This window comes from Spermophilus citellus, assembly GCF_964194105.1.
Source record: "Spermophilus citellus genome assembly, chromosome: 6".
Classification (NCBI taxonomy): domain Eukaryota; kingdom Metazoa; phylum Chordata; class Mammalia; order Rodentia; family Sciuridae; genus Spermophilus; species Spermophilus citellus.
The window spans coordinates 111,521,607-111,547,849 of record NC_138187.1 but is presented as its reverse complement, the minus strand read 5'-3'; the positions used below and the strand labels follow the sequence as shown (position 1 = coordinate 111,547,849).

The following is a 26,243-nucleotide window of genomic DNA, read 5'->3' as shown; positions in this document are numbered from 1 at the left end:
TTCCATATATATGAATATGTATGAATATATTTATGAATATATATATGGATATATAAGCTCTAGATTACAATTTCCGACCTATTTTAATGTACCTGCATCAATTTTGTTGAAATATTCAAAGAACTGAAAACTTGGGACTAATGTCTTTTCAACTTGACTTCTCCTGCTTCAGAGAGTTCTAGAACTATTCAGAGTAATTGATACTTGGCCAAACAATTTCCTGTATTATGTGGCTAAAGTTTCATATTTGGACACTTCTCTGAAACTTCTCCATCATTTGAATTTTTCATCACTTTGAGTACCTTAAAACTCTTGTGTTTTTTTTTTTGTTTTTGTTTTTTCAAGTCAGTCACTGTTTGTGGTACTGGGGGACTGAACCACTCTACCAATGAGCTATATTCCCCAGCTCTTTTTATTTTGAATATATCCATGGGAAAAAAAAAAACACCTTTATCATGTTATTAAAGAATGATAATCACCTCAGAAGGTTCCTTCTTCCCTGTTAAGTCTCTTTTCAGAAATAATCACATTTCTGATTTTTTTCACCATAAATTAGTTTTGTCCATTTTGGAAACATACAATATAAGCATTGTTTAGTGTTTAGCTTTTTGCTCAATATAATGTCAGTAATTCATTTCTTTTTACTCTGAGTTGTACTCTACTCTAAGAAATTACATTTTGCTTATCCAGTATCCTGATGATAGGATGATTCCAAGTTTTGGCTATAAGATTAGAATGATAAGAGTGCTTAAAAGATGGTATGAACTTTCTGTTACAGATTATTATGTGGACAGTTGTTTTTCACTTCTGTTAAGTAAATGCCTAAGAGAACTGCTGGATCATAGGGCAGGTATTTTAATTTTATAAAAAACTGTCACACTTTTTCCAAAGTGGTATACCATTTTATAATCCCACAAAAAATGTTCAGGAATTATGAAAGCTCCATATCTTTGCCAATTTGCATTTTCATGTATTCACTGATCTTCCTTTGGGAAATGTTGAATGTATGTCTATTCAAATGTTTGATCTACTTTTTAAAATCAGATTGTCTTTTTATTACTAATTTATAAAGTTCTTTATAATTTTTAGTATAAATCCTTTCTCAGAGATGTCCTGGAATCATTTTCCCCCCTATTTATTTTCCTAATGGTGCCATTTAATGCATAGAAAATTTCAAGTTGAATCATCTTTTGCTTTTTTGGTAACTCTCTGTCCACACCTAGAAATCTTTGCTTACATCCAGATCACATAGCTATTAGAAGTTTCATAGCTTCAGCTTTTACGTTTAGCCCATTGATCCATGTTAGATTAAGTTTATTTCCATATGGATATCTAGTTCTTCCACTGAAGTGCTTTGGTGCCATTATGAAACCAACTGCCCATGTTGAGTGTGGCTCTATTTCTGAACTCTCTATCTTGCCTTGCAGCACTCCAACAGAATGTTGAGCAGAAACGGTGAACATCCTTACATCATTCCTAATCTTAATGGCAAAGCATTAAAAAACTTCACTATTAAGTATATAGCAGTCAGTAGAGTTTTGTATATGAACTTTATCAGGTAAGGAAGTTCATTTCTAGTATACATCAATGAGTATTAATATTGTCAATGACTGGTGTTTATTGATAGGACTGTTATTTTTTTCCCTTTATCTTGTTAAAGATGGTGATCTGATGTTTTTAATTTATTGACTAACTTTTTAAAATATATATATATATATATATTTTTAAAATATTTATTTATTTAGTTTTCGGCAGACACAACATCTTTGTTTGTATGTGGTGCTGAGGATCGAACCCGGGCCGCACGCATGCCAGTCGAGCGCGCTACCACTTGAGCCATATCCCCAGCCCTAAAATATATATATTTTTAGAGTAGGTTTAGGTTCAGAACAAAATTGAGTGCTGGGTTCAATCCTCAGCACCACATAAAAATAAATAAATAAAATAAAGGTATTGTGTCCAACGTCCAACTACAACTCAAAAATAAATATTTTTTAAAAAATTAGTTAATTAATGAGTGTGTAAGTGTGTGCGGGTGAGGGTACTGGGAATTGAAGCCAGTGGTGCTCTACCCATGGGCTTCACCCACCAGCCCTTTATTTTTATTTTGAGACAGGGTCTTACTAAGTTGTTGAGTCTGACTTTAAACTTGCAATTCTCCTACTTCAACGTCCTGAGCAATTTTTCAAAAATTTTAACAATTCACAGCTGTACTTATTTTAATGAATTTAAAATTTTATCTTCATAGCTTTTAGTTTATGCTGTAGTACATGTTAATTTGAACCCTTTAAAAATATATTTCATACATGAAGAGAAAGTAACATACAGTAAATTACTACAGAATCTAAATCTTTCTAAATCTCTAATAGAAACTATATTGGCTAAAAATGACAAATCACAATAGTAACAAGCTTGTCTTCTTCACTTACCTGTAACTTTGGTTCCAATAACCAGGGGCAAAGGAATTTCATCTGGGAGATCTTTGAATTGTGAAACATCTGCAACTTTCCTTTGTTGTAAGAGCCTTATTTTCTGCCGTTTTTGTTTTAATGCTGATCTTTCTTCCTCAAAAAATGCAGAAGAACATCTAGAATTATAAAAATCATATAAACTGATAACTATCCTATACAGAAACTTAAAAGTCTGACCATCCATTTCACTTTTCCCTTTTTTCTTCTCATTTCTTTTGAGTGTTAGATTTAAAAATGGGATTGTAGAAATTATTACTCTGTAAATTACTTTTAATTAAAAAAAGGAAATAGGGTGTTGCAAGACAAAGATTACATGTACGTCTAGATTATTCCTCCTACAAAGTAGGATTTGTTCACCCTCCTTTGACAAAAATGTCTGGAACCTAGGTCTCCTTTGAAGAATAAAGTTCAATTTCAATATTCTATTCAGAAGAATATGACATTTTCTCTCTGATCCAGTGAGCATATCAATATAGGTTTAAAGATGAGATCTGCCAGTATATGAACTCATAACTAATCATACTTCATGCCTTTAAGTCTGAATACTGAATTCACTTTTAACTCTAGGGTCTATCTTATTTCCATTTTCAAATTCTAGGATGAATCAAATCATTTAGCATGTACAAACCTGTAATCCCAGCTATTTGGGAGAATGAGGCACGAGGATCACAAGTTCCATGTTGTTGTATATATCAACAGTACATTATTTTTATTGATAATATTATACTGTATATTTCATAATTTGTTTATCTATTCACTTGTTGGACATTTGGGCTGCTTCCAGTTTGCTATTAAAGTTGATGTGAACATTGGTATATGAGGTTTTTAAATATTTTTTAATTTTTTAGATGTTGATGGACTTTTATTTTATTCATTTATTTATATGTAATGCTGAGAATTGAACCCAGTGCTTCATACATGCTAGGCAAGCACTCTATCACTAAGCCACCACCCCAGCCCTGTGTGAGTTTTGTATAAACATATTCTTTCATTCTACTCCATCTAGGAGAGCCAAACTGTTTTCCAAAATGGCGATACTATTTTACACTACCACCATCAGTGTAAGAGACTTTAAGTTTCCCTTTGTGGTTTCCCTCACAAATATTTGGTATGTTCAGTCTTGTAATTTTGAACATTGTAGTTTAATTTGCATCTTATTAAGGATTAATGATGTTGAACATCATTCTGTGTGCTTATTCAATATCCTTATACCTATAGTAAAAAATCTATCCAAACCCTTTGCCAATTTGCTAATTGGGCTATTTGAGTTTTAATGAATTTTGAAGAGTTCTTCACACATTCTGGATATTAAATAAATGTGTTCACCAGTCAAATTTTATGTAAACAGAATATTTAACATATTTACATGGTTTCAAATTTAAAAGATTTCAAAAGGTATTGAAAACTTTAATACCCATGTTTCTCAATTACCCAGTCTACTTCCCAGAGGACCATTATAAATTTCTTATATGCCTTTCATTGATATTTTAGGCATACACGAGCAAAAAAAAAAACCCACTTATGTTCTTTCCTTACTTCTCTCAATGGCTACAATATGCTCTGTTATGTATTCTGTATTTCTTTCTTAATATATCTTAGCAAATTACTCTATTACCAATACACAAAGAGATCCTCCATTTTTGTTTTTGTTGCCAGGTATAGACTCAAGGTTTTGTGCATGCAAAGCCTGCACTCTACCACTGAACTACACTTTCAGCCCATCTTTTTTGTTTTGTTATGTGGTTTCTATTTTAGGTAGTATACTTTAATCTTTCCCAAATTTATGACACTTAGATTGTTGCCAATCTTCGCTACTACAAACAATATTGCAATAAATACCTTTGCACATGTCATTTCACCTGTGTGCAAGTACTTCTGTGATATGAACTCTTAGAAGAGTTAGGCTCAAGAGAATGAAAATTCATAAATTTGATCAATTTTTATCAAATTTCTCCCCAGAGATTACATACAATTAATCTCTCACCAGCAATATGTTAAAAAATGACTATTTCAACATAGTATCACCAATCCAACATGTTAAAGCTTTATGAACTTTGTCAATCTGAGAATTAAAAAACAGTACTCCAGCACACTTTGATTTTGACTTTTCTTTTTCTTTTTTGTTGTTGATGGACCTTTATTTTATTTATTTACTTATTTGCAGTGCTGAGAATTAAACCCAGTGCCTCACACATGCTAGGCACTGAGCCACAATCTCAGCCCTGATTTTGAGTTTTCCCTGAGAAAAATTGAAATTTTTTCGTATTTATTTATTTTTTTAAAAAATATTTATTTATTTATTAGTTATTGGCGGACACAACATCTTTGTTTGTATGTGGTGCTGGAGGATCGAACCCGGGCCGCACGCATTCCAGGCGGGCACGCTACCGCTTGAGCCGCATCCCCAGACCCAATTTTTTCGTATTTAGAAGAGCCATTTTTTCCTTTCCTATGAATTATCTGTTTATAATCATTTATTACTATGAGTTATTTGATTTTTTTTATAGACTTATAGGAGTTCTTTACAAATTAGGGAGTTAACCCTCTGTCTATAATAACAATTATAGATAGTTCTGTTGCTATCTTTTGACTTTTTGTTGTTTCTTGGTCATGAAAAATGTTATTTTTAGGAAGTCGATTTATTGATATTTTCTATGGCTCTCAGCTGCTGGGCCTATTAGAAAAACCTTTTCCAATTCAAGACTCACAATATGCTGGTTTTCTCCAATCGTTTTGTTGTTTCATTTAAAAAAATATTTAGGGCTGGGGCTATGGCTCAGTAGTAGAGTGCTTGCCAAGCATGGGTGAGGCACTGGGTTCAATTCTTAGCACCACATATAAATAAATGAATAAAATAAAAATCCATTAACATCTAAAAAATTTTAAAAATATTTAAATCTTTGATCTTTTTAAAAATTTTTCCTGGTACAAGGCATGAGACCCACCTTGTCTTTTCTCTAGATTTCTACACAGTAGTTTTGATCTCCATTAAACAAATAATCTGCTGGGCATGGTGGTACACGCCTGTAATCCCAGTTAGTTGGGAAGCTAAGGCAGGAGGATTACAAATTCAGGCCAGCCTCCTCAATTTAGTGAGACTCTGTCTCAAAATAAAAAATAAAAATAAAATAGAGCTAGGGATATAAATCAGTGGTAAAACAAACCTGGATTCAATCCATAGTTACCAAACCAAATCAAACCAAACAAAATAATAATCCATTCTCCTTCTCCATGTACTTGAAAGGTAACCACTGAAACTGTTTTATTAAATTCCTTTAGACTTCCATGATTGTGTGTGGACTGTTTATTCTTCATTCATATTCTATTTATGTACACTCTCACATTGTTTTAATTATGGTCACTTAATAATCTATGTTGTATTCTAGCCCTTATATTTTCAATCTCAATCCTAGTGATTATTCCAATACTTCAAATAATATCTGATAAATTCTCTCTTCATTAGTTTGTTTTTTCAGAATTTCCCTATTTGATTTTCCCTTTTGAAATGTGAATTTTAGAGTTATCAGCTTAAAAGAAAAAAAGAGGCTAATGATACTTTCATTGGGAATGAATAATTTACAGATGAATTTAGGATGTTGTGTCCTCTTTTCTAAGATCATGTGTCTTCCCACTTGTTCAGATACACCTTGTTTTTTTCTTCCTTTCATTTTTTTTTGTGGCGGGTGGTGGTGGTGGGTGGGTACTGGGGATTAAACCCAGGAGCATTCTACCACTGAGCTACATTCCCAGCTCTTTTTATTTTTTATTTTGAGACAGGTTCTCAGTAAGTTCCCCTAAGGTGGTCCTGCCTTAGCCTGCCAGTGTCCCTGGGATTATAGGCAATGTGCCACTGTATCAGCTCCTTTCTATCTTCTAACGGGTGTAGTTTTACCAAATGATTTTTTAAAATTTATTTTTATTAGTTCTAATCAGTTATAGATGAAAGTTTTTTGATTCATTGAACACAAATGGAACACAACTTCATTTCTCTGGTTATACATGGTGTAGAGTTGCACCACGTGTGCAGTCATACATGTACCTAGGATAATGATGTTTGTCTCATTCCACCATCTTTTCTATCCCCATACCCTTTCCCCTTCTCTCCCTATAAACTAATTTTTAAGATTAGAATATTTCAAAAAGTATACTCTGGGCTGGCACTGTAGCTCAGTGGCAGAGTGCTTGCCTAGTATGTGTGAGGCACTGGGTTTGATCCTCAGCACCACATAAAAATAAACAAATAAAATAAAGGCATGCTATCTACCTACAACTACAAAAAAAATTTTTTTAAAGTATATTATATGAATAATATGTATTATACTTTGACTTCTGGAGGGAAAGAAAAAGTATAAACTTTTGTTAAGAAAAGACTTCAACTTTCAATTAACTTTCATGAATTGAACGACTATAAGAGAACTATTATATACTCAAAAAGACCTACAGAATTAAGAGAGGAAAATAAATAGTAACTGATATCCTATCTGGTAGACAATAATTAGAAATAGTATAGTTTAACATGCTAAAACATGCAAAATCACAACAAATAGTCTCAAATAGTCTAATGTGATTATCAAAGATCATACATTTTTCAGTATAAAACACACCAAGTAACAAATTAAATTTTAATTTTGTTCTTATAAATGTTGAAAATATTAAAAATATTATCAGCAAGACTACCTTATAAAAGAGGGATAAAATAAATATTAGAAGTTCAATTAAAATTTCTTTCTTTTCTTTTCTTTTTCTTTTTTTTTTTTTTTTTTTTTTTGTGGTGCTGGGGATTGAATCCAGGGACTCGTGCATGCTAAGAAAGTGTTTTATCATTAAGCTAAATCCCCAACCCCTCAGTTAAAATTTCTCCTTGTATTTCATCACCATCTATGGAGATCTTTAAAACTAAATTCCATTCCTATTTGTCTAAGTCACTTTCTAGACCTTCCTTAAACTTTCCCACCATTTAAAAATGAAAAAGTCTTACACATGCTTTTACTAAGCTGACAGATATAGAACTGATAATCTAATTCTGCTTCTAACATATTTCAAAATTTCACTACAAAGTAATATAAGGTTTCTACTGTGTTACTAGGTAGGATAACACTAGAAAAGGGAACATCATTTCACACAAAGAGAAATTTTGAAAAAGTATAACACTGGATAGATTAATTTCTTTTCTGTTTTTACATAAAGTAAAATAGGAAATTGAAGGAAACCTCTTGAAGTGACAAAGGGTTTCAAACAAGATAATAACAATGTACACATAATTTTAGAGCTTACTTAAATACTTTTAGGACATTCTTAAATATTTTGGAACACAGGAGGACACAGGTAATATAAAACAGTAAAATTATGTTAAACCCATGTTTAGAACAAAAATGAAATTGTACATTTAATCATAAGATGTACATTTAATCATAAGATGATATAAAAGACCTTCATTAAAGTTGTTTAACAGAATATAATGACATATAATCCATTATTTTGAAAAGTTATATTTTGGTACTAGTCATCTATAGATTAAAAACAAAAAAATTAATGGCTAGGTGCAGTAGTGCACACACGTTATTCCAGTGACTAGGAAGGCTAAGGAGAACTGCAAGTTCAAGGTCAGCCTCACCAACTTAGACCCTGCCTCAAAATAAAAAAATAAAAAGACTAAGGATGTAGCTCAATGGTAGAGCACTCCTGGGTCAATCCCCAATAATACACACATACACACATATAATTAATGTCATAATGATACTACCACCTATATATTATTTTTATTTAAAAAAATATTTTTTTACCTCCGTGGTTTTCCCATAAGCCGCCTGATTTTTCCCCATTCTACTCTTGTTAATTTTCTTGTTTTCAAATTAGGAAAAGATTCCTTTAGACATACACAGAAGTCATTATCACCTTCAAAAAGTGGTCTGTAAAACAGAAATGGTATTTTATTGGTTAATGCATGTTGTTTTCTTAAAAGACACAAAATTCAAAATATGCATTCCAATTTTCCACACCATACTAATCAAAAAATGTCAAACTTTCATATTGACCCTATCTATAGAAAACAGATACAAATTCAAAATACTGAAACTAAATCCTTGGTACTATGAAACAACTGTTTGTATATAAATTACTCAAGAAATATTGCCTGTGAGATTCCAGAAGAAACTGATTTTGTTCAATCATCTATATGACTATATATTTTGGGATGCTGTCCTGGCCCTGGCATTATATCTGATAAAGACAAACAATAATGCCAGCTATAAAGCATCTTTGTCCCAAGAGTATCACTCTTTGTGACTAAGCCTAGAGGATGCCAGAGGATCAGATTAGTTTTAGGGAATCCCAGAAGAACTCAGGTCACAATAGGACATCCTGAAAGCTTTCTTAAACCTACTGAAAACCTGTGAAAAAAATAAAATACTATTCACAGTGTGAGAAACCACGAATCCAGTCTCATACAATAGTGCCTTGTGCTCAAATATGTACAATCATTAGATTCACAAACTTCAGAGTAGGTAATGGTTTGGAAACTAAAAGGAAAATAAATAGCCAGCACAATATGCACCAATAACAGCCATACAAGGATAGATTAGAAATCAGAACTTTTCCTCATTAACTTCTATTGTCAAATAACTGGATTTCAGCCAAATCTCTTCTACTTAAACATTTATGTATAACTAAAATGCTTAAGTATCATCCCTAAAATATAAAGATTACCCTCCTAAAACATCTTATTGAGGCATTTTTACCATTAATAATGGTTTCTATACTATTACACTAGCACTAGATTTATAAAATAAATCTCATTCATTACAAATAATGGAGCTTTGTTTAGGGTATCTCTATAGTCTTTGTTAACTATAATGCAGAAATTATACTTTCATTTAATTTTTAACAAAAAATTCCCCCAAAAGGCTAGGGTAGAAAACTATGGGAAACAGAAATAAATCCAACTGCAATGAGGAATAGAAAACTGAATTCAACTGCTGGGTATGGTGGCATACACTGGTAATCCCAGCTACTTGGGAGCCTGAGGCAGAATCATTTGAGCCAAGGAATTGAGACCAGTCTGGATAATATAACAAGACCATGTATAAAAAGAAAAGAAAAAAAAGAGAGAAAAAGAAAAGTGAACTCAAGAAAAATAAGATCTAAAATCAAAATAAGACTATAAAAAAGTTGCAGTTCATAACATTTGAAAAACTTAAAATTTCTAGTTCAAGTAATATTCATGATATAAGTCATGATACATACTTATCTATATTTGAATAGAACCACTCATATATGCACCATTTATGTGCTTTGGGAAGCTTGAGTAGGTTCCGTAACCGAAAACCAATCTTCTGTGAAGCTTTCTTATCTGGTGTTGACATTGTTGCTGTAAATTTCTATATGATTAAAAAAAAAAAAAGATAAATTGTAGCTCTATTAAGTAAAAATAAACATTTAAAACAGTGATTTAAAAAGGTAAGTTATATTTAAGTACTCAAAAATTTTTATAGCACTTAACATGGAATTTATTGTTTAATAAACAAACATGATTATTTCTGACAAAGTTAAAGCCTCAAGTCTCACAACACAGTCTCATAAGGAAAGTGAAATATTTGCCCCCATCATGTTCACACTGCAACACATAATCAATTTAAGTACACAGGAAGAAGAGATTCATATGAAATATTCCTACCCTTCATGGGTCAGAAGAGTTCAGTAAGAGGAACTCTGCTGGGCTGGGTATGTAGCTCAGTGGCTGAACACTTGAGATCCTGGATTCAATTCCCAGCAACCAAAAAAATAAAAATAATAAAGGTACTCTGCTGAGAAGGCAGAAAGAGGGAATACACAGATGCATGCAAATAAGCAGTGGGCCCAGAAGTGAATTCTATACCAAGTCAGAGAACTCTAACGCCATCCGAATATTTTAGATTACTGAAGAAGGGAAAAAAGCTTCACTAGTGTTAAGTCAGCATGATAACAAAAACTGCAAAGTATAATAAAAGAAAACTTCAGAAAATATCACTCACGAGTATGGATTTTTAAAATTCTTAATAACAGCTTAATTAAAAAGAAACTTGGGGGCTAGGGATGTGGCTCAAGCGGTAGGGCACTCGCCTGGCATGCGTGCAGCCCGGGTTCGATCCTCAGCACCACATACAAAGATGCTGTGTCCGCCGATAACTAAAAAATAAATATTAAAAAATTCTCTCTCTCTCTCTCTCTCTCTCTCTCTCTCTCTCTCTCTCTCTTTAAAAAAAACTATTAAAAAAAAAAAGAAACTTGGGCTGGGGTTGTGGCTCAGCGGTAGAGTGCTTGCCTACTATGCATGAAGCACTGGGTTCAATCTTCAGCACCACATAAAAATAAAAAAAAGATATTGTGTCCACCTGTAACTAAAAAATAAATATATATATAAAAAAAGAAACTTGGGGCTGAGGCTGTGGCTCAGCGGTACAGCGCTTGCCTAGCATGTGTGAGACATTGGGTTCAAACCTCAGCACCACATAAAAATAAATAGGATAAAGGTATTGTGTCCAGCTACAACTAAAAGAAAACTTAAAAAAATAAAACTTTACCACTGGAACATAAAAAGAATACAACACAACCTAGTGGAATTCATATCAAGTATATAAGGATGATATAATATTAGGAAATTATTAATGCATTTTCATTATTAATAAATCAAAACAAGAAAAGTCATAATCACCTCCACTGATGCTAAAGACATGAATAATACCCATTAAAAACAAACTTAATAGACTGGGCACAATGCTGCATGCCTGTAATTCCAGAGCTCGGGAGGCTGAGGCAGGAGGATCATGAGTTCAAAACCAGCCTCAGCAACTTAGCGAGGCCCTAAGCAACTTAGTGAGACCCTGTCTCAAAACAAAATATGAAAAGGACTGGGGATGTAGCTCAATGGTTAAGCACCCCTGGGTTCAATCCCCAGTATCAAAAAAATAACAAAAACAAAAAACAGACTCACTAGAATGGAAATAGGTGAAATGAATGAAAGACAAATACACAACACATCAAAAATCTTATGATAGAACTAATGTAGTGCTTAAAGGAAAATTTAATCTATAAATTTTAGTTTTAAGTCTAATCTATATTAGAAAAAAAGAAAGATCTCAAACTACCAATATTAACCTCTTTTCTGTTGCCAATAACATAGTACCATAGAGTAGTTAAGTTATAAAGAAATTTATTTCAGCTTACAGTTCTGGAGGTCCCAGGTCAAGGGGCCACATTTCAGTGATGGCCTTCTGGGGACAGAGTCCCAAGGCAATGCAAGACATTACATGGTAAAAGTCAAGGAGCTTATGGATTGTGTGTCTAAGTATTGGTCTGATCTTTCTCCATCTTCTTATAAGAGCCAACAGGAGCCAGGTGTGGTGGCACATGCCTATAAATCCCAGCAGCTCAGGAAGCTAAGACAGGAGGATCACGAGTTCAAAGCCAGCCTCAGCAAAAGCAAGGCACTAAGCAACTCAGTGAGACCCTGTTTCTAAATAAAATACAAAATAGGGTTGGGGATGTGGCTCAGTGGTTGAGTACCCCCGAGTCTAATCCCCAGGACCCCCCCCAAAAAAAGCCAACAGGATTCAATCATTGAGGTTCCACCCCATGACCTTATCTAATCACATCCCAAAGGCCCCGCATTTAAACACCATAGTCAGATTTAAGTTTCCATTATCTTCATACCTCATAGTAGGGATTATATTTCAACACTTGAAACTGTGGGAAAACAAATCATAGCACTACCTTTCCACTGTAAGAAACAAGAAAAAGGAAGGCAAAATAAATGCAAAGCAACCTGAAGGAAGGAAATAAGATTAAAGCAGAAATAAACAGAAATTTTTTAAAAAATCAGTGAAACCACAAATTCTTTGAAAAGATCAACAAGCCTTGAACTAGACAGACCAACAAAATAAAAATAAATGGATCCTTTCATAACTTGATGCAATAGGTTCAATGTGTCCATTCAATTTCATGAGTTGAAACTTCATCTCCAAAGTAACATGTTAATGGTATTTGAGAGGACCTTTAAGGCTCCAGACATATGAATGGATTAATCCACTCACAGATTAATAGCTTGTTAGGAGTAGTTTTGTTTTATAAAAGCAAGATCTCTCTGGCACACTTGCTCTGTCTTGGCATGTGATATGATATACCATACCATGATCCAGCAGAGCCAAGAAGGTCCTCATCAGATGCTGAGCAGATGCCAATACTACACTCTTTACACTCTTAGACCTCCAGAACCTTGAGCCAAAATAAACTAGTTTTCTTTATAAATAATTACTTGTTAGTAGTCAGTCATAGCAAGAGAAAACAGACTAAAACACTTGATAAAATCCATTTTTCCAAACTCCAATCCAAAAATCTGTACTGGGTTGGAGATGTAGTGCAGTAGTAAAACCCCTACCTAGCAAGCTAAGGCCCTAGGTTTGATCCTTGGTAGTGGGGAAAAAAGAAATCAGTATCATTCTTAATGTTAAAATACTAAAAACAGCTGGCATGTGTGGCACACACACTAGGATTAGGGAGGCTGATGCAGGAGGATTTCAAGTTCAAAGCTAGCCTCATCAATTTAGTGAGTCCATAAGCAACTTAGTGAAATCCTGTCTCAAAATAAAAAATACAGCAAGGCGCGGTGGCACACGCCTATGAGCCCAGTGGCTCAGAAGGCTGAGACAGGAGGATCACAAGTTGAAAGCCAGCCTTGAAATGGCAAGGTGCTAAGCAACTCAGTGAGACTTTGTCTTTAAAATACAAAATAAGGCTGGGGATATAGCTCAGTGGCCAAGTGACCCTGGTTCAATCCCCGTTACACCAAAATAAATAAATAAATATGAAAATAAAAAATACAAAAGGCTAAGGATATGGCTTAGTAGTTAAACACCGCTGGGTTCAATCCCTGGTACTAAAAAATAAAATACTAAAATCACTTTAATTTAAATGAGGAATATAACCAAGAGATCAACTATTACTACTATTTTTAAACACGATTTTGAAGGAATTGGCCAAGTAGGTAAGAGAAATAAAAAACAGAAAGAAGACATAACTACCACTATTTTCAAATGACATGACTGTCCCAGAAAAGTTAATTAAAAAAAAAAACTGTAATCATTAAAAGAAAATTAAATAAAGTAGATGAATACAAAGTTGATATGTAAAGATCAGTATCTTAAAAAGAGTCACTATAAAAAAAACACTGTCTTTTCTAAAAATAAATGAGAAATGGTTAGATAATAAAAGAAAAGCTGAGTACACACACCTGTTAATCCTAGCAATTCAGGAGGATGTGACAGGAAGATTGCAAGTTCGAGGCCAGCCTCAGCCGCTTAGAGAGATGCTGTCTCAAAATAAAAAATAAAAAAGGGCTAGGGATGTAGCTTGGTGGTACAGCACCCTTGGGTTCAATCCCCAATAGGGGGATGAAACAAAAATAAGAAAAATCCTGTTTTTGATAGTAAAAATGATAAGAACAAAATATTAAGTACCTAGGAATATACCTAAGAAATGTGCAAAGAAATGGAAAAAAATTAACTATTGAGAGCAATTAAGGACTTAAATAAATGGAATCACAACCAGTTCTTGAATAAGTAGTCTACATTTTATATATATGTCATTTCCTATAAATAAGTTTATAATATTATGCAATCCCAATAAATTTTTTCCTACTTAAGTTGATTCTAAAGTTCATGTGAAAAAATAAAAGTCCAAGAATACTGAGCAAAAAATCTAAAAAAAAAAAAAATACATAAAATAAATGTCCAAGAATACTCAGCAAAAAATCTAAAAAAATAAACATACATAATATCTTGCCAGACATTAAAAGATAACATAAAGTCATGCTAAAACAATTTGACATTAGCACATATAAACACTCAGTAGACACAGAAATAGAAAGTTTAGAAGTAACCCCACACACATATATATATATATATATAGGAATTTAGTCTGTGATGAAGAAAGCATTTTAAATAAATATATAAAAGATGGATTATATTAAATATCACCAGACCAACTAATAGAACCTGGGGAGAAAAAATAGGCTGCAGTTTAACTTCCTTACTTAATCCAAAATAAGTTCCAAATATATTGAAAGATTTAAACATCTAAAAAAAATAAAGTTCCAAATATATTGAAGATTTAAACATCTAAAAAAAATAAAGTAAGAAGAAATATGTAAGAATTCTCAGACTATAAATTTTAGGTTAGGGACCTAGGCCTTTCCAAGCATGACAAACTCAAGAAGTTATAAAAAGCACAGTTATATATGACCCTTAATTTTTTTTGAAATCCTGCTTGTTGAACAATATAGAAGCAAAAGCAAAACCCAAACTACAAAAGAAAAAAGATTATAACCAATATAAACAGGGAAGGGTTAATATTCTTAATACATATAAAAGTCTTATCAATTAGCAAGAAAACAACTAAAATCCAATAGAAAAACAGGAAAGAAACAATTTAAAGTAATAGTTTTGAACAGTGAAAAGTATCTCAACCTCACTTATAGATGAAATGCCAACAAAAACAAGGCACAGAGGCACACACACGTAATCCCAGCTACTCACCAGACTAAGGCAAGAGAATAGCAAGTTTGAGGCCAGAATTGGCAATTTCCTGAGACCCTATCTCAAAATAAAAAGTATAAAGAGCCAACCATGAGGCTCAATGGTAGAGTGCCCCTGGGTTGATTCCCCAGGGCTAGCGGGAAAAGAGTTTATTTCTACATATCAGATTACAAAAAATCTGGATGTTTGGTTATATACTGAGTTGGCCAGCTCTGGGAAAACAAGGACTCTGCTATATTGTTGGGAGAAAGCATAATTTGGCATTACTTTAAAAACTTTAAATGTGCATACCCTATGATCCAGCAATTCCACATTTTAGGCATCTGTCCTAGAAAAACACTTGCAAATTTATACAAACATGCTTGGGATGTTCACTGCAGCATTGTTTTTAAGAGTGAAAACTTAGAAACCATTTAAATGCTCCCAAATGGGAGAACTTGTAAATAAATTATGGTATTGCATAAGAATGAATATTATACATTGGTAAAAAGAAACAAAATATTGAATTCTGTTTGCCTATGTATCAATGTAGCCAGATCGGAGAAAAAAAAAAAATTTTTTTTTTTTTGTGGTACTAGATTGTGAACCCAGGGCAGTCTACTGAGAAATATCCCCAGCCTTTTTTATTTTTATTTTGAAGCAAGGTCTCCCTAAATTGCCCAGGTTGGCCTTAAACTTGTGATACTCCTGGCAGCCTCTGAATAGCTGGGATTACAGGTGTGCACCATTGTGTCTGACTCAAAAAAACCCAAAAACTTTTGAGTAGGGGGAAAAAAAGATACAAATGATGTATGGAACAATATCAGGAAAATGATGCTAAAGTGTAATTGGAAAAATATTTACATTTTAAAAAACTATATGTGTTAAATACTACTACATATTTCCTATGACAACTGTCTTAAATTAAGAATTTTATTTGAATTCCACCTTTTTTTTTTAAACTAATAGTAATCTGTTTTAGAATCCAATTCAGGATCTCATACTTGGAAAATTAAAAAAAATTTTTTTTTTTTAAAGAGAGAGTGAGAGAGGAGAGTGAGAGAGAGAGAGAGAATTTTTTAATATTTATTTTTTAGTTCTCGGCGGACACAACATCTTTGTTGGTATGTGGTGCTGAGGATCGAACCCGGGCCGCATGCATACCAGGCGAGCGCGCTACCACTTGAGCCACATGCCCAGCCCAAGGAAAATTAAAATTTTAATGTAAAAATAAAAATTTTGAAAGTCAGGAGATGCTTAGCATAACAACCAAATTACCATCAAATATTCTTATCACAAAAAGTGCTACTTCTTTCTATCGAATCAGTGGCCCACATTTTTAAGTTGGATATTGGTTGGATGTATTTACATACGTCCAGTAACACATAATAAAATTATGTTAAAGACATTCCTGTTGGGTGTGAGGAAATAAATTCAAACTGTTAGTGGGAATATAAATTATTAAAGCTTTATGGATAATTATTTGATAGTATCTTCCAAATTTTAAATGTAAATATCCTTGTAGCAACTATACTTCTGAGGGTTTATTCAATAAATGAAAAATGAGGAGTGACTACTACTTGGTACAAGGTTTCTTCTGCAGGTAATGAAAATATTCTAAAATTGTGGTGATGACTGTGCATGTTAAGAACCATGAAAGCATATTTTTTAAGTAGATGAATTATCTAATATGTGGTTATCTCAATAAACCTGTTCATTTAAAAAAGCAGGACTCTGCAGATAGGCTGCCTACCATGTTAGTATCAGCCTTCACTTTCCAGATTTCTGATCTTGAGCAAGATATTTAAATTCTGTATGTCTGCTTTTTCATATGCAAAATGAGGAGTAATGGAATAGTAATCTATCTCACGGGGTTGTTGAAGATTAAAGTAATACATATGAAATGCTTAGTAAGTACTCAATACAAGTTGGTTTTCATAATTCTTGAATTTTGGATGGTGTTCTTCAAATAAGTACACAGAGAAGCTCAGATGTAGCTCACAGGAAAAGCACTTGCCTGGCAGTGCAAGGTCCTGGGTTTAATCCCCAGCACCCCAAAACAAGCAAACATATGGTCAAAATGCATCAGATTTAGAGAATAGGACTAGAAGGGTAAAAGAATAAGCCACATCACATAAATGAAAACAGAAAAAATTAAGAGGTGTAAAGACTAGTAAAGAAAAACTCAGGAGTATATAAAACTTTCCCATATAAAGAAATCTCACATCATGTTTGTCTTATAACTGTTCTGTATTGCGCAGAATTAGAAAAAACTTTAGAAACAGTCCAAGAAGGAGTGATGTGCCTGGGAGAGAGGGCAGTGGATAGAGTTTGGACAGGGCTGTTTCAGAGTCACAAAGACCAAAGTTTTCTGTACGTGTGAATCATGCAGACTTTCCATAACAGTTCTTCCAAAATCTAACAGAATTGTTATTTAGCTATTTCTTATATTCATTTGACCTTGTATTCAACATCTACCAAGCCAAGAAACACAACATTTTACTTTCAATGAGATAAAAAATTTAAATTGCATTTCAGGTGTTTCTGTACATTTTCTTGATGCTTAAAAAAAAAAGTTTAAGATGCATTTTTTTCACTCTACAAAACATGAACATATTTTACTTTTTAAAATTATCATACGCTGGGGATGTGGCTCAAGCAGTAGCGCGCTTGCCTGGCATGCATGCGGCCCGGGTTCGATCCTCAGCACCACATACCAACAAAGATGTTGTGTCCGCCGAGAACTAGAAAATAAATATTAAAAATTCTCTCTCTCTCTCTCTTAAAAAAAAAATTAAAATTATCATAAAGTTGAGAGTTTGGGGGTAGGGCATATTACCGGGCATGTCTTTATTTGATGAGAAACCCACTTCTATTATTGTATTGAAAATTTTTGCTTTATAATACTTTATGAAGGCTGGGTTTGTGGCTTAGTGGCAGAGCGCTTGCCTAGCATATGTGAGGCACTGAATTTGATTCTCAGCACCACATATCAATAAATAAAAATAAAGGTCCACTGACAACTAAAAATATTTTAAAAAGAACAAAAATAGGAATAATTATATCAAGTTATAAATTTGATAGGAGAAAAATTACATTGTTCTTAAAGTTAATATTTTCTTGTCAAATTTTCATTCCTTTGATTCTTACCTGCCCAATGAGTTTTTTAAAAATGTAAAAAATATAAAAGGAGAGGTTGGGTGTAGTTCAGTGGTGCAGTGCTTGACAATGTCTAAGGCTTTGGGTTTGATCCTCAGCACCTCCAAAAAATAAAAATAAAAATAAAAAAGGAAAGGAAATATAATTTCATGTTATATGTTTTCTTCTTTTGGATAAAGAAAATACTTCCCTTGGTGATAAAGTTAAACATTTTCCCCCCACTTATTTCCATGCAAAATTCCAAACTGATTTGATACTGCCAAATCAAATTTGTTAAATGTCAACTATCTTCATGGTTACAGAATGATGACTGGCTTTCTACTGGTTTAAAGTTACCCAAAAAACCCATAAAATTTTCTAGGTCACTAAAATAGGATCTGAGCAGCAGTACTGAATTAAAGAAATGAAACTGGGCTGGGGATGTGGCTCAAGCGGTAGCGCGCTTGCCTGGTGTGCATGCGGCCCGGGTTCGATCCTCAGCACCACATACCAACAAAGATGTTGTGTCCGCCGAGAACTAAAAAATAAATATTAAAAATTCTCTCTCTCTCTCTCTCTCTCTCTCTCTCTCTCTCTCTCTCCTCTCTCACTCTCTCTTTAAAAAAAAAAAAGAAATTAAACTGTTACACAAATATAAAAGAATACATATCAACTTTATTGCATTGAGCAACTGTTTATTTCCTTTCACATGAAAAAATTTTAGCATACACATACCTGTGGAACCATTGCAACCCTCTGGTTTCTTTTAGGTGACTTTGTATTTATTTGTCTGTCATCTTCATCAGAAAAGAGCCGACTTCGTTTTGAATTTCTAAAAGGCTATGATATAAATTTTTTATTTAATGAAAAAGCAGAATACTCCTCATTTTTGTTCCAAAATATAATCCTATATTTGGAAAACACAGCTAACTCTGGATTATCAACAGTAATGAAAGGACTAAGTATGAGTATTACAAAGTACATAAAGCCACATAATCTTAGATTTAGAAAACAAAAATATATATTTATGCAATGTATTCACAAATGCAATACTTCTCTGATTAAACTAAAACTAAAACCTAAGCTCCTTAATAGTCTGGAAGCCTTAGATGATGAAGATAGGAAAATAAATTCTGGAAATTCTAGTTCAAATTATATTGGTTAATACCAGTTGGGTGAATTACATGTCTGCTGCATAAAGTTGGGCTGGAACAAACACATTAAATGACTCTAGAATAATATGCCTAAATGTATATAATATTATACTAGATCAGCTGTCAAAATTATTAATTGAATTTCCATTTGTAAGAAAAAAACAAGATACTTGAAAACATTCTTTAAAACTAAAAAAAAAAATTAAGTAGCAAAAGTACATAATACACTAATGGGTAATATTTTTTTCGAAATTTATAGTTCACCTTAGGTTTAGAGGTTTCATGAATAAACACAACAGAAATAAGACCCACATCCTTTTCTAAAAGATTTCCCTCCACTCAGGAAAGATTTTCAGGCCTATTTGTAAGGGAAATGGGTACACAGAGCTAACAAAATTTAGTCAATAACCAACAGACCAAATTAAAATTAAACCCACTGTGTCTTTACACTTCAAAGCCCATATTTAAATTCCTTCTACCCTATCCCCCTTCTCTGACCATGAGCAGAGAGGAGGAAGAGAATGACGAAACCGATGCGATGGAACTAAAAAATTCCCTACATTCACTGTGGCCACTACCCAGGCTACTGCTGCTGTCCATCCAAGTTCTAGACTTGTTTGATGATTGACCCCTAAAACCTGTTAGCTACCTGACTGGGCAGGCGAGAGACAGAGATCTGAAAATTGTTAGTCATGAAATTGAATGCTCATTTCTACTTTTCACCTCCAAATGCACTAATCCTTGACAAGATTTTAATACCTAACACTTATTTATATATCTTGCTGCAAGAACAAGAGTCACAAGAAACTTTTTGTGTATCTATTAAAAAGTAAGACTTTTGCTTAGCATAATATTCTCCAACTCCATTCATTTACGAGCAAATGCCAAAATTTTATTCTCTTTTAATGCCGAGTAATATTCCACTGTGTATATATAGCAGTTTCTTTTTTTTAATTGATTTTTAAATTTTTTAAAATACATGACAGCAGTGGAATGCACTACAATTCTTATTACACATATAGAGCACAATTTTTTGTATCTCTGTATATAAAGTATGTTCACATCAATTTATGGCACAGTTTCTTTATCCATTCAGCTATTGATGGGCATCTATGTTGGTTCCACAGTTTAACTATTGTGCATTCAGCTCCTATAAACATTGGTGTGGCTATGTCACTATAGTATGCTGATTTTAAGTCCTTTAAGTATAGACAAGGGGTGGGATACCTGGGTTAAGTTTCCATTCCAAGTTTTCTGAGGAATCTCCATACTGCTTTCCAAAGTGGTTATACCCATTTGCAGTCCCACCAGCAATGAATGAGTGTACCTTTTCCCCCACATCCCCAAAAACTAAAGGCCAAATATTTTCTGATTAGTGGATGCTGATCTATGATTAGAATGGTGCATGGGAAGAATGGAGGAACTTTGGATGGGACGAAGGGGAGGGGAAGGAGGGATTATGAGGGTGGGAAAGATGGTGGTATGAGATGGACATGATTACCCTAGGTACACGTATGATTGCACAAATGGTATGTCTACACTGTGTACAACCGGACAATTGAAATGTTGCGCTCCATTTATGTATGATGAATTGAAATGCATTCTGCTGTCACGTATAACTAAGTAGAACAAATTTTAAAAAAATAAGACTTTTGGCTATTGCTGGGGTTTTGTTTGTTTTTTTCCTATTTAAATACACTACAATTTTTTAAAAAATACTTAATTATGACCAGATATCACTGACTACAGATAATTTATCTAAGGTCAAATACTGTTCAATCACCCTTTACTTAAAGACTCAAATTCTTGTGGTTATAACAAAACCTTGGACATTTTTTCCTGTCTTATAAGAATTTATACAGGACAACAATAAAAGTTAGCTATGATCATTAAAGTCTAAGAAAAACGCATTCCTTACCATTTCCACAGCAGGGCCTGTATTTCTGCCTTTCCAAACAGGGGTTTTCTGTAAAGAACTGTACTTTTCATTCCATGTGTTAGATAAGCTTCCCTCTGTAATGAATAATTAATACTAATAAAATTTAAGTTTAGTTCAAAGGATTTCATACCATGAGCACTATCTATTTAATGGTAGCAATATATATGAAATATACACCCATGTGGAAAAAATACAGTAGTAATAATTTTAGTTTATTTTGAATAAAAAATCTTATCTATATTTTTCTGTTCAATTCCCTTAATAATTTGATAAAGTGATACATCTTGAAAGTATTGAATTTCTATACTGAAACATATACCATCTTTTCCCCTTTCTTTTTGTTTTTTAATAATTCCTCCACTTCAATTGCCAAAACTATCTCTTCCTTCAAATCTAACTCCTAATTTAGGACACACGTTTTTTTGCTTCAGTATGTGGAACCCTTGGGGCTGGGTTTGTGGCTCAGTGGTAGAGCGCTTGCCTAGCATGTGTGAAGTACTGGTTTCGATCCTCAGTACCACATATAAATAAATGTGGAATCCTTGATATATGAAAATAAAATTAATGTGATGTTTCTGTTTTTCTTAATTTAAAAAAAAGGTCTATGGAGTTGTATACAACCAGGAAGAATTCAAACAAGTGATTGATTAAATATATTATAAAAATAAAAGGGAGTGAGTTTAATTTTTGTAGAAAGGTATATTTAAATATGTAGAGATTCATAGAAAACTGGGATGAGTATAGATAGGATAATTATTTTTAGTCTCTTCTAGTTGCTCATCAGTAATTTCTAAAAGAAATTTATTTTAGTTGTAGTTGAAAACAATGCCTTTTTAAAAATTTATTGTTATGTGGTGTTGAGGATCGAACCCAGGTGGCCACAACACCAGCCCCTGTATAATTCTTCTTCTTTTTTTTTAAGAAAAATATTTACCTATTTATTTCAGTTGTAGTTGGACACAATATCTCCATTTCACTTGTTTACTTTTATGTGGTACTGAGGATCAAACCCAGGGCCTCATGCGTGCTAGGCTAGCACTCCACCACTGAGCCACAACCCCAATCCCTGTATGATTCTTTTTTAAAAACAAAATAGGGCTAGGGGTGTGACTCAGTGGTACAGTGCTTGCCTAGTGTGTATGAGGCCCTAGGTTTGATCCCCAGCACTGTGAACAAATAAATAAAAAAACATACACACATACAAAATAAATAAAACATAGCCAGGCATGGTAGTATACACCTATTGCTGCAGCTACTTGGGAGGATACTTTGAGTCCAGGGGTTCAAAGTTAGTCTGAGCAAGATAGGGAGACCTGTCTCCAAAAAAGAAAAGAAAGAAAAATGGATTTAATATTGGGAGAAAAAGATTAGAATATTTTTTCAGATATCTATCTATCTATCTATCTATCTATCTATCTATCTATCTATTTTGCAGGGTGGAGGCCAATACTAGGGATTGAATCCAGGGCCTCATACACACTAGGAAAGTTTTCTACCATTGCTCTATAATCCTAACCCCCTAGATTGACTGATCTATCTATAGATAGATATTTTTGTGTGTGTGTGTGTGTGTGTGTGTGTGTGTGTGTGTGTGTGTATGAGTGAGTGATACTGGGTACTAAAGCTAGGGCACTCTACCCTGAGCTATACCCCCATCCCTTTTTTATTTTTATTTTATTTTTTTAAAGAGAGAGTGAGAGAGGAGAGAGAGAATTTTTTAATATTTATTTTTTGTTTTCAGCGGACACAACATCTTTGTTTGTATGTGGTGCTGAGGATCAAACCCGGGCCGCACGCATGCCAGGTGAGCGTGCTACCGCTTGAGCCACATCCCCAGTCCCCCTTTTTTATTTTTATTTTGAGACACAGTTTTACTAAATTGCATGAGGCTGGCCTTGAAATTTGCGATCCTCTTGCCTCAGTATCCTGAGTCACTGGGATTACAGGCATGGGCACTCAATCCCACATGTATGTATATTTTAAGAAGGACAAAAGAAAAGAGGTGGAGGGTGTGGGATATAGCTCAGTGACAGAGTATGTGATGAGGTCCTGGGTTCAATCCCCAGCACCAAAAAAAGAGTGATGGAATTGATCTGTTTAGGCAAACCAACCAAGGTATTCTAGAAGATAAGTTGTCTCAAACAGGTCTTCATTTGATAAATCACTACAAAGCACAACACAGTAGCTTTAAAGACACAAAGGACTAATGAATTTTGAGAATATTTAGCTTGGTTCCCAATTTATTTACCTAGTAGAATCTTAACCAAGAGATAAAATTTAAAATGAACCATATTAAGAGGGCTAGTTTACTGTACCTATTCAAAAGAAATAATGAGATCAAGGAATGTCATCTAGCTTTTTCTCATTAAGAGAAAAGTACTATTCTTCTTTTATTGCAGGGAACTTGCTTTATTACTTAGAAGAAAAGATAAACCATTATGCAAACATATAGCTCAGCACAGGTTTAATAAATGCTTTAAATTTATATAAGATCTTTCTAGAATGTGTAGTTTGGAGTTTTTAAAATAATTTTAAGAAAAAAACTTTTCTTAATTTCTAATAATTCAGGACAATTTATATGTTCTAAAAGCTTATGAATTTCAAGTTATCAGTAAAAATCAATAGCTAAAATAATAACTTAGAAGGAAAGAGAAATAATATCAAAATTAATTTTATTAATTAAATTTCTAGGTTATAAACATCCCCCAAAACAATATAATTCTTACCTTTTAAACTGACAAGGGCTTTTGCTGAAGAGCCTGCAATAAAAAACAAAACAAATTAATAATCATTTCAAAAATTAAAGTGAGAAAAAGAACATGATTTGAGGGTAAAAGTAATCCATTTCATTTGAGCAATGTTGAGTTTGAAATGATGCTGGTATGTGCAATTAGAAATAAGTAGATGGCTAGACATAGTGCACACACCAATAATCCAAGCTACTTGGGAGGATCACAAGTTCAAGGCCAGTCCTGGCAACTTAGAGAGACGCTGTCTCCAAAAAAACCAAACCAAATCAAACAAAAAAACAAAACCCAAACAAACAAACAAAAAACAAGGAGGGAGGCTGAGGATAAAGTTTAAGGGTAAAGTGCCCCTGGGTTCTATCTATCCAAGAAATAACTAGTATACAATTCAACTATAAACCAGAACTCAAATAGGGTAAGAAAAAATTGGAGAGACATCTGGGAGTCTTGTTAAAAGCTGTGAGAGTTGGAAACCATTCCCAGACAGGAAAATATAGAAAGAGAGGGAAAAAGAAGAATAGGGACAGAAGTAATTTTGGATCTTAACTCAAAATGCTTTGATGGGCTGGAGATACCGCTCAGTTGGTAGAGTGCTTGCCTAGAATGCACAAGGTCCCGGGTTCAATCCCTAGCACTGCTGAGGGGCAGGACGGTGTATTTTGATGCTAAAGAAAAGAGAAACTGAAATGACATTTATTCAGGAAAAATCAGAAGAGGTAATGGAGTAGAAAAGCAAAATGGAAATGATTTCAGAGACTGTCATAGCAGGCCATAAGTCCCTAGAAAGTCTAGAATGTAGGTATGCGTGATACTTAAAAAAGAAGTGCAGAACAAACAAAAGGGGCTAGCATAAACTTGAAGGGATTCACTAGATAAAACAAACTTTAGGGTATATTAGAATAACCAGGAAGCTCCTCATAATGCAGAATCCATACTATTAATAAAGCTTTTCAGAGGAGGTAACCCACTTTGAGAAACTGAGCTTTTGGTTTTGGTGTGAATAAAGGACAATATCTATGGATGAAAGGTGCAGGAGAATCAATAGGGAAAATGTGTTAAAGTGTAATGACCAAAGGTAGTAAAGTCACGGACAGGAAGAGTTGGGGAAGAATGCCATAAAATCTTGTTAAAAACTTCAAACAAAACAACACAACTGAAAAGCAGCAAAGTAGACAGTGCCCATATCATTGCAGCTAGTAAGAGAAATACAGTTCATTTGAGAAAAAAGTAGTAACCATTCACTCATGCAGTGAGTATGTATTGAGAGCTAACTGCCCATCAGTCTCTGCTCCGGACAACAGGGATACCACAGAAAGCAAAACAGTCCTGTTCTTCTGAAACTTACATATCTACTGAGGGGAGATAAACAAATACACAACAGGTGATGGTGAACACTCTGGAAAAAAGTATAGCAGGATAAAAGGGCCAGTGAGTGCGGGAGTAGGGGAAGGGTAGACTATTTTTATATGAAATGCTCATGATTAGCTGTTCTGAAAGGTAATGTTGGAACAGGGATCTGAAGGAAGAAGTATAAGCCACAAGGATATCTATTTCTGTTCCATGAACACAGGAACCATATCTTACAGATTCTGACCTACCATCTCTTTTAACCTTTTCTTAGAGGCAGTATGGCCTAGTGGTCAAAATAACAGGTTCCAGGTTGACACTAGTTGTGTTTGAATCTTGGCTCTGACACTTTAGCAATGTTACCTCCCCCAAATTACTTAACCTCTCTGTGCTGTTTCTTCATGTGCAAATGAGTAAGTGAGTTAACATATATACGTAAAAGTGTACTCAGCACATGGCTAATTTTCATAGTGGTTACTATTAATATTATTTTGATCAATTTATAAAATCTTTTTAAGTTAAGAGCATGAATTTTAGGGCTGGGGATGTGACTCAAGCGGTAGCGGCTTGCCTGGCATGCGTGCGCCCGGATTCGATTCTTAGCACCACATACAAAAAAAGATGTTGTGTCCGCCGAAAATTAAAAAATAAATATTAAAAAAATTCTCTCTCTAAAAAAAAAAAGCATGAATTTTAAAGGCAGGTAAATCTGATTTAGAATCCTACAATAACTGGATATTCATTCAACCAATATTTACTGAATGTTTGCCATAGCACTGTTTTGTATTGTTTGGGGTGCTGGGGATCAAACCCAGGGCCTCATGCATGCTAAGCAAGTGCTCCGCCACTGAGCAACAGCAACTGTTTTAGTGACTGAGGTTACCCCAATGAACAAGACAGAC

The 26,243-nt window shown here is 33.7% G+C and overlaps 1 protein-coding gene across 1 annotated transcript in view; it reads right to left on the bottom strand.

The window, feature by feature from the left end:
• The window catches only part of LIN9 (lin-9 DREAM MuvB core complex component), a 68,234-nt gene that overhangs the window by 37,621 nt on the left and 4,370 nt on the right, over positions 1–26,243 (bottom strand). The window contains exons 2-7 of the mRNA XM_081299726.1: positions 23,974–24,006; positions 21,227–21,321; positions 18,890–18,994; positions 9,714–9,847; positions 8,255–8,380; positions 2,430–2,587 (exon numbers count right to left, since the gene is read on the bottom strand). Coding sequence (XP_081155852.1) covers positions 2,430–2,587; positions 8,255–8,380; positions 9,714–9,847; positions 18,890–18,994; positions 21,227–21,321; positions 23,974–24,006 — 651 coding nt within the window. The remainder of the gene's footprint in view (positions 1–2,429; positions 2,588–8,254; positions 8,381–9,713; positions 9,848–18,889; positions 18,995–21,226; positions 21,322–23,973; positions 24,007–26,243) is intronic.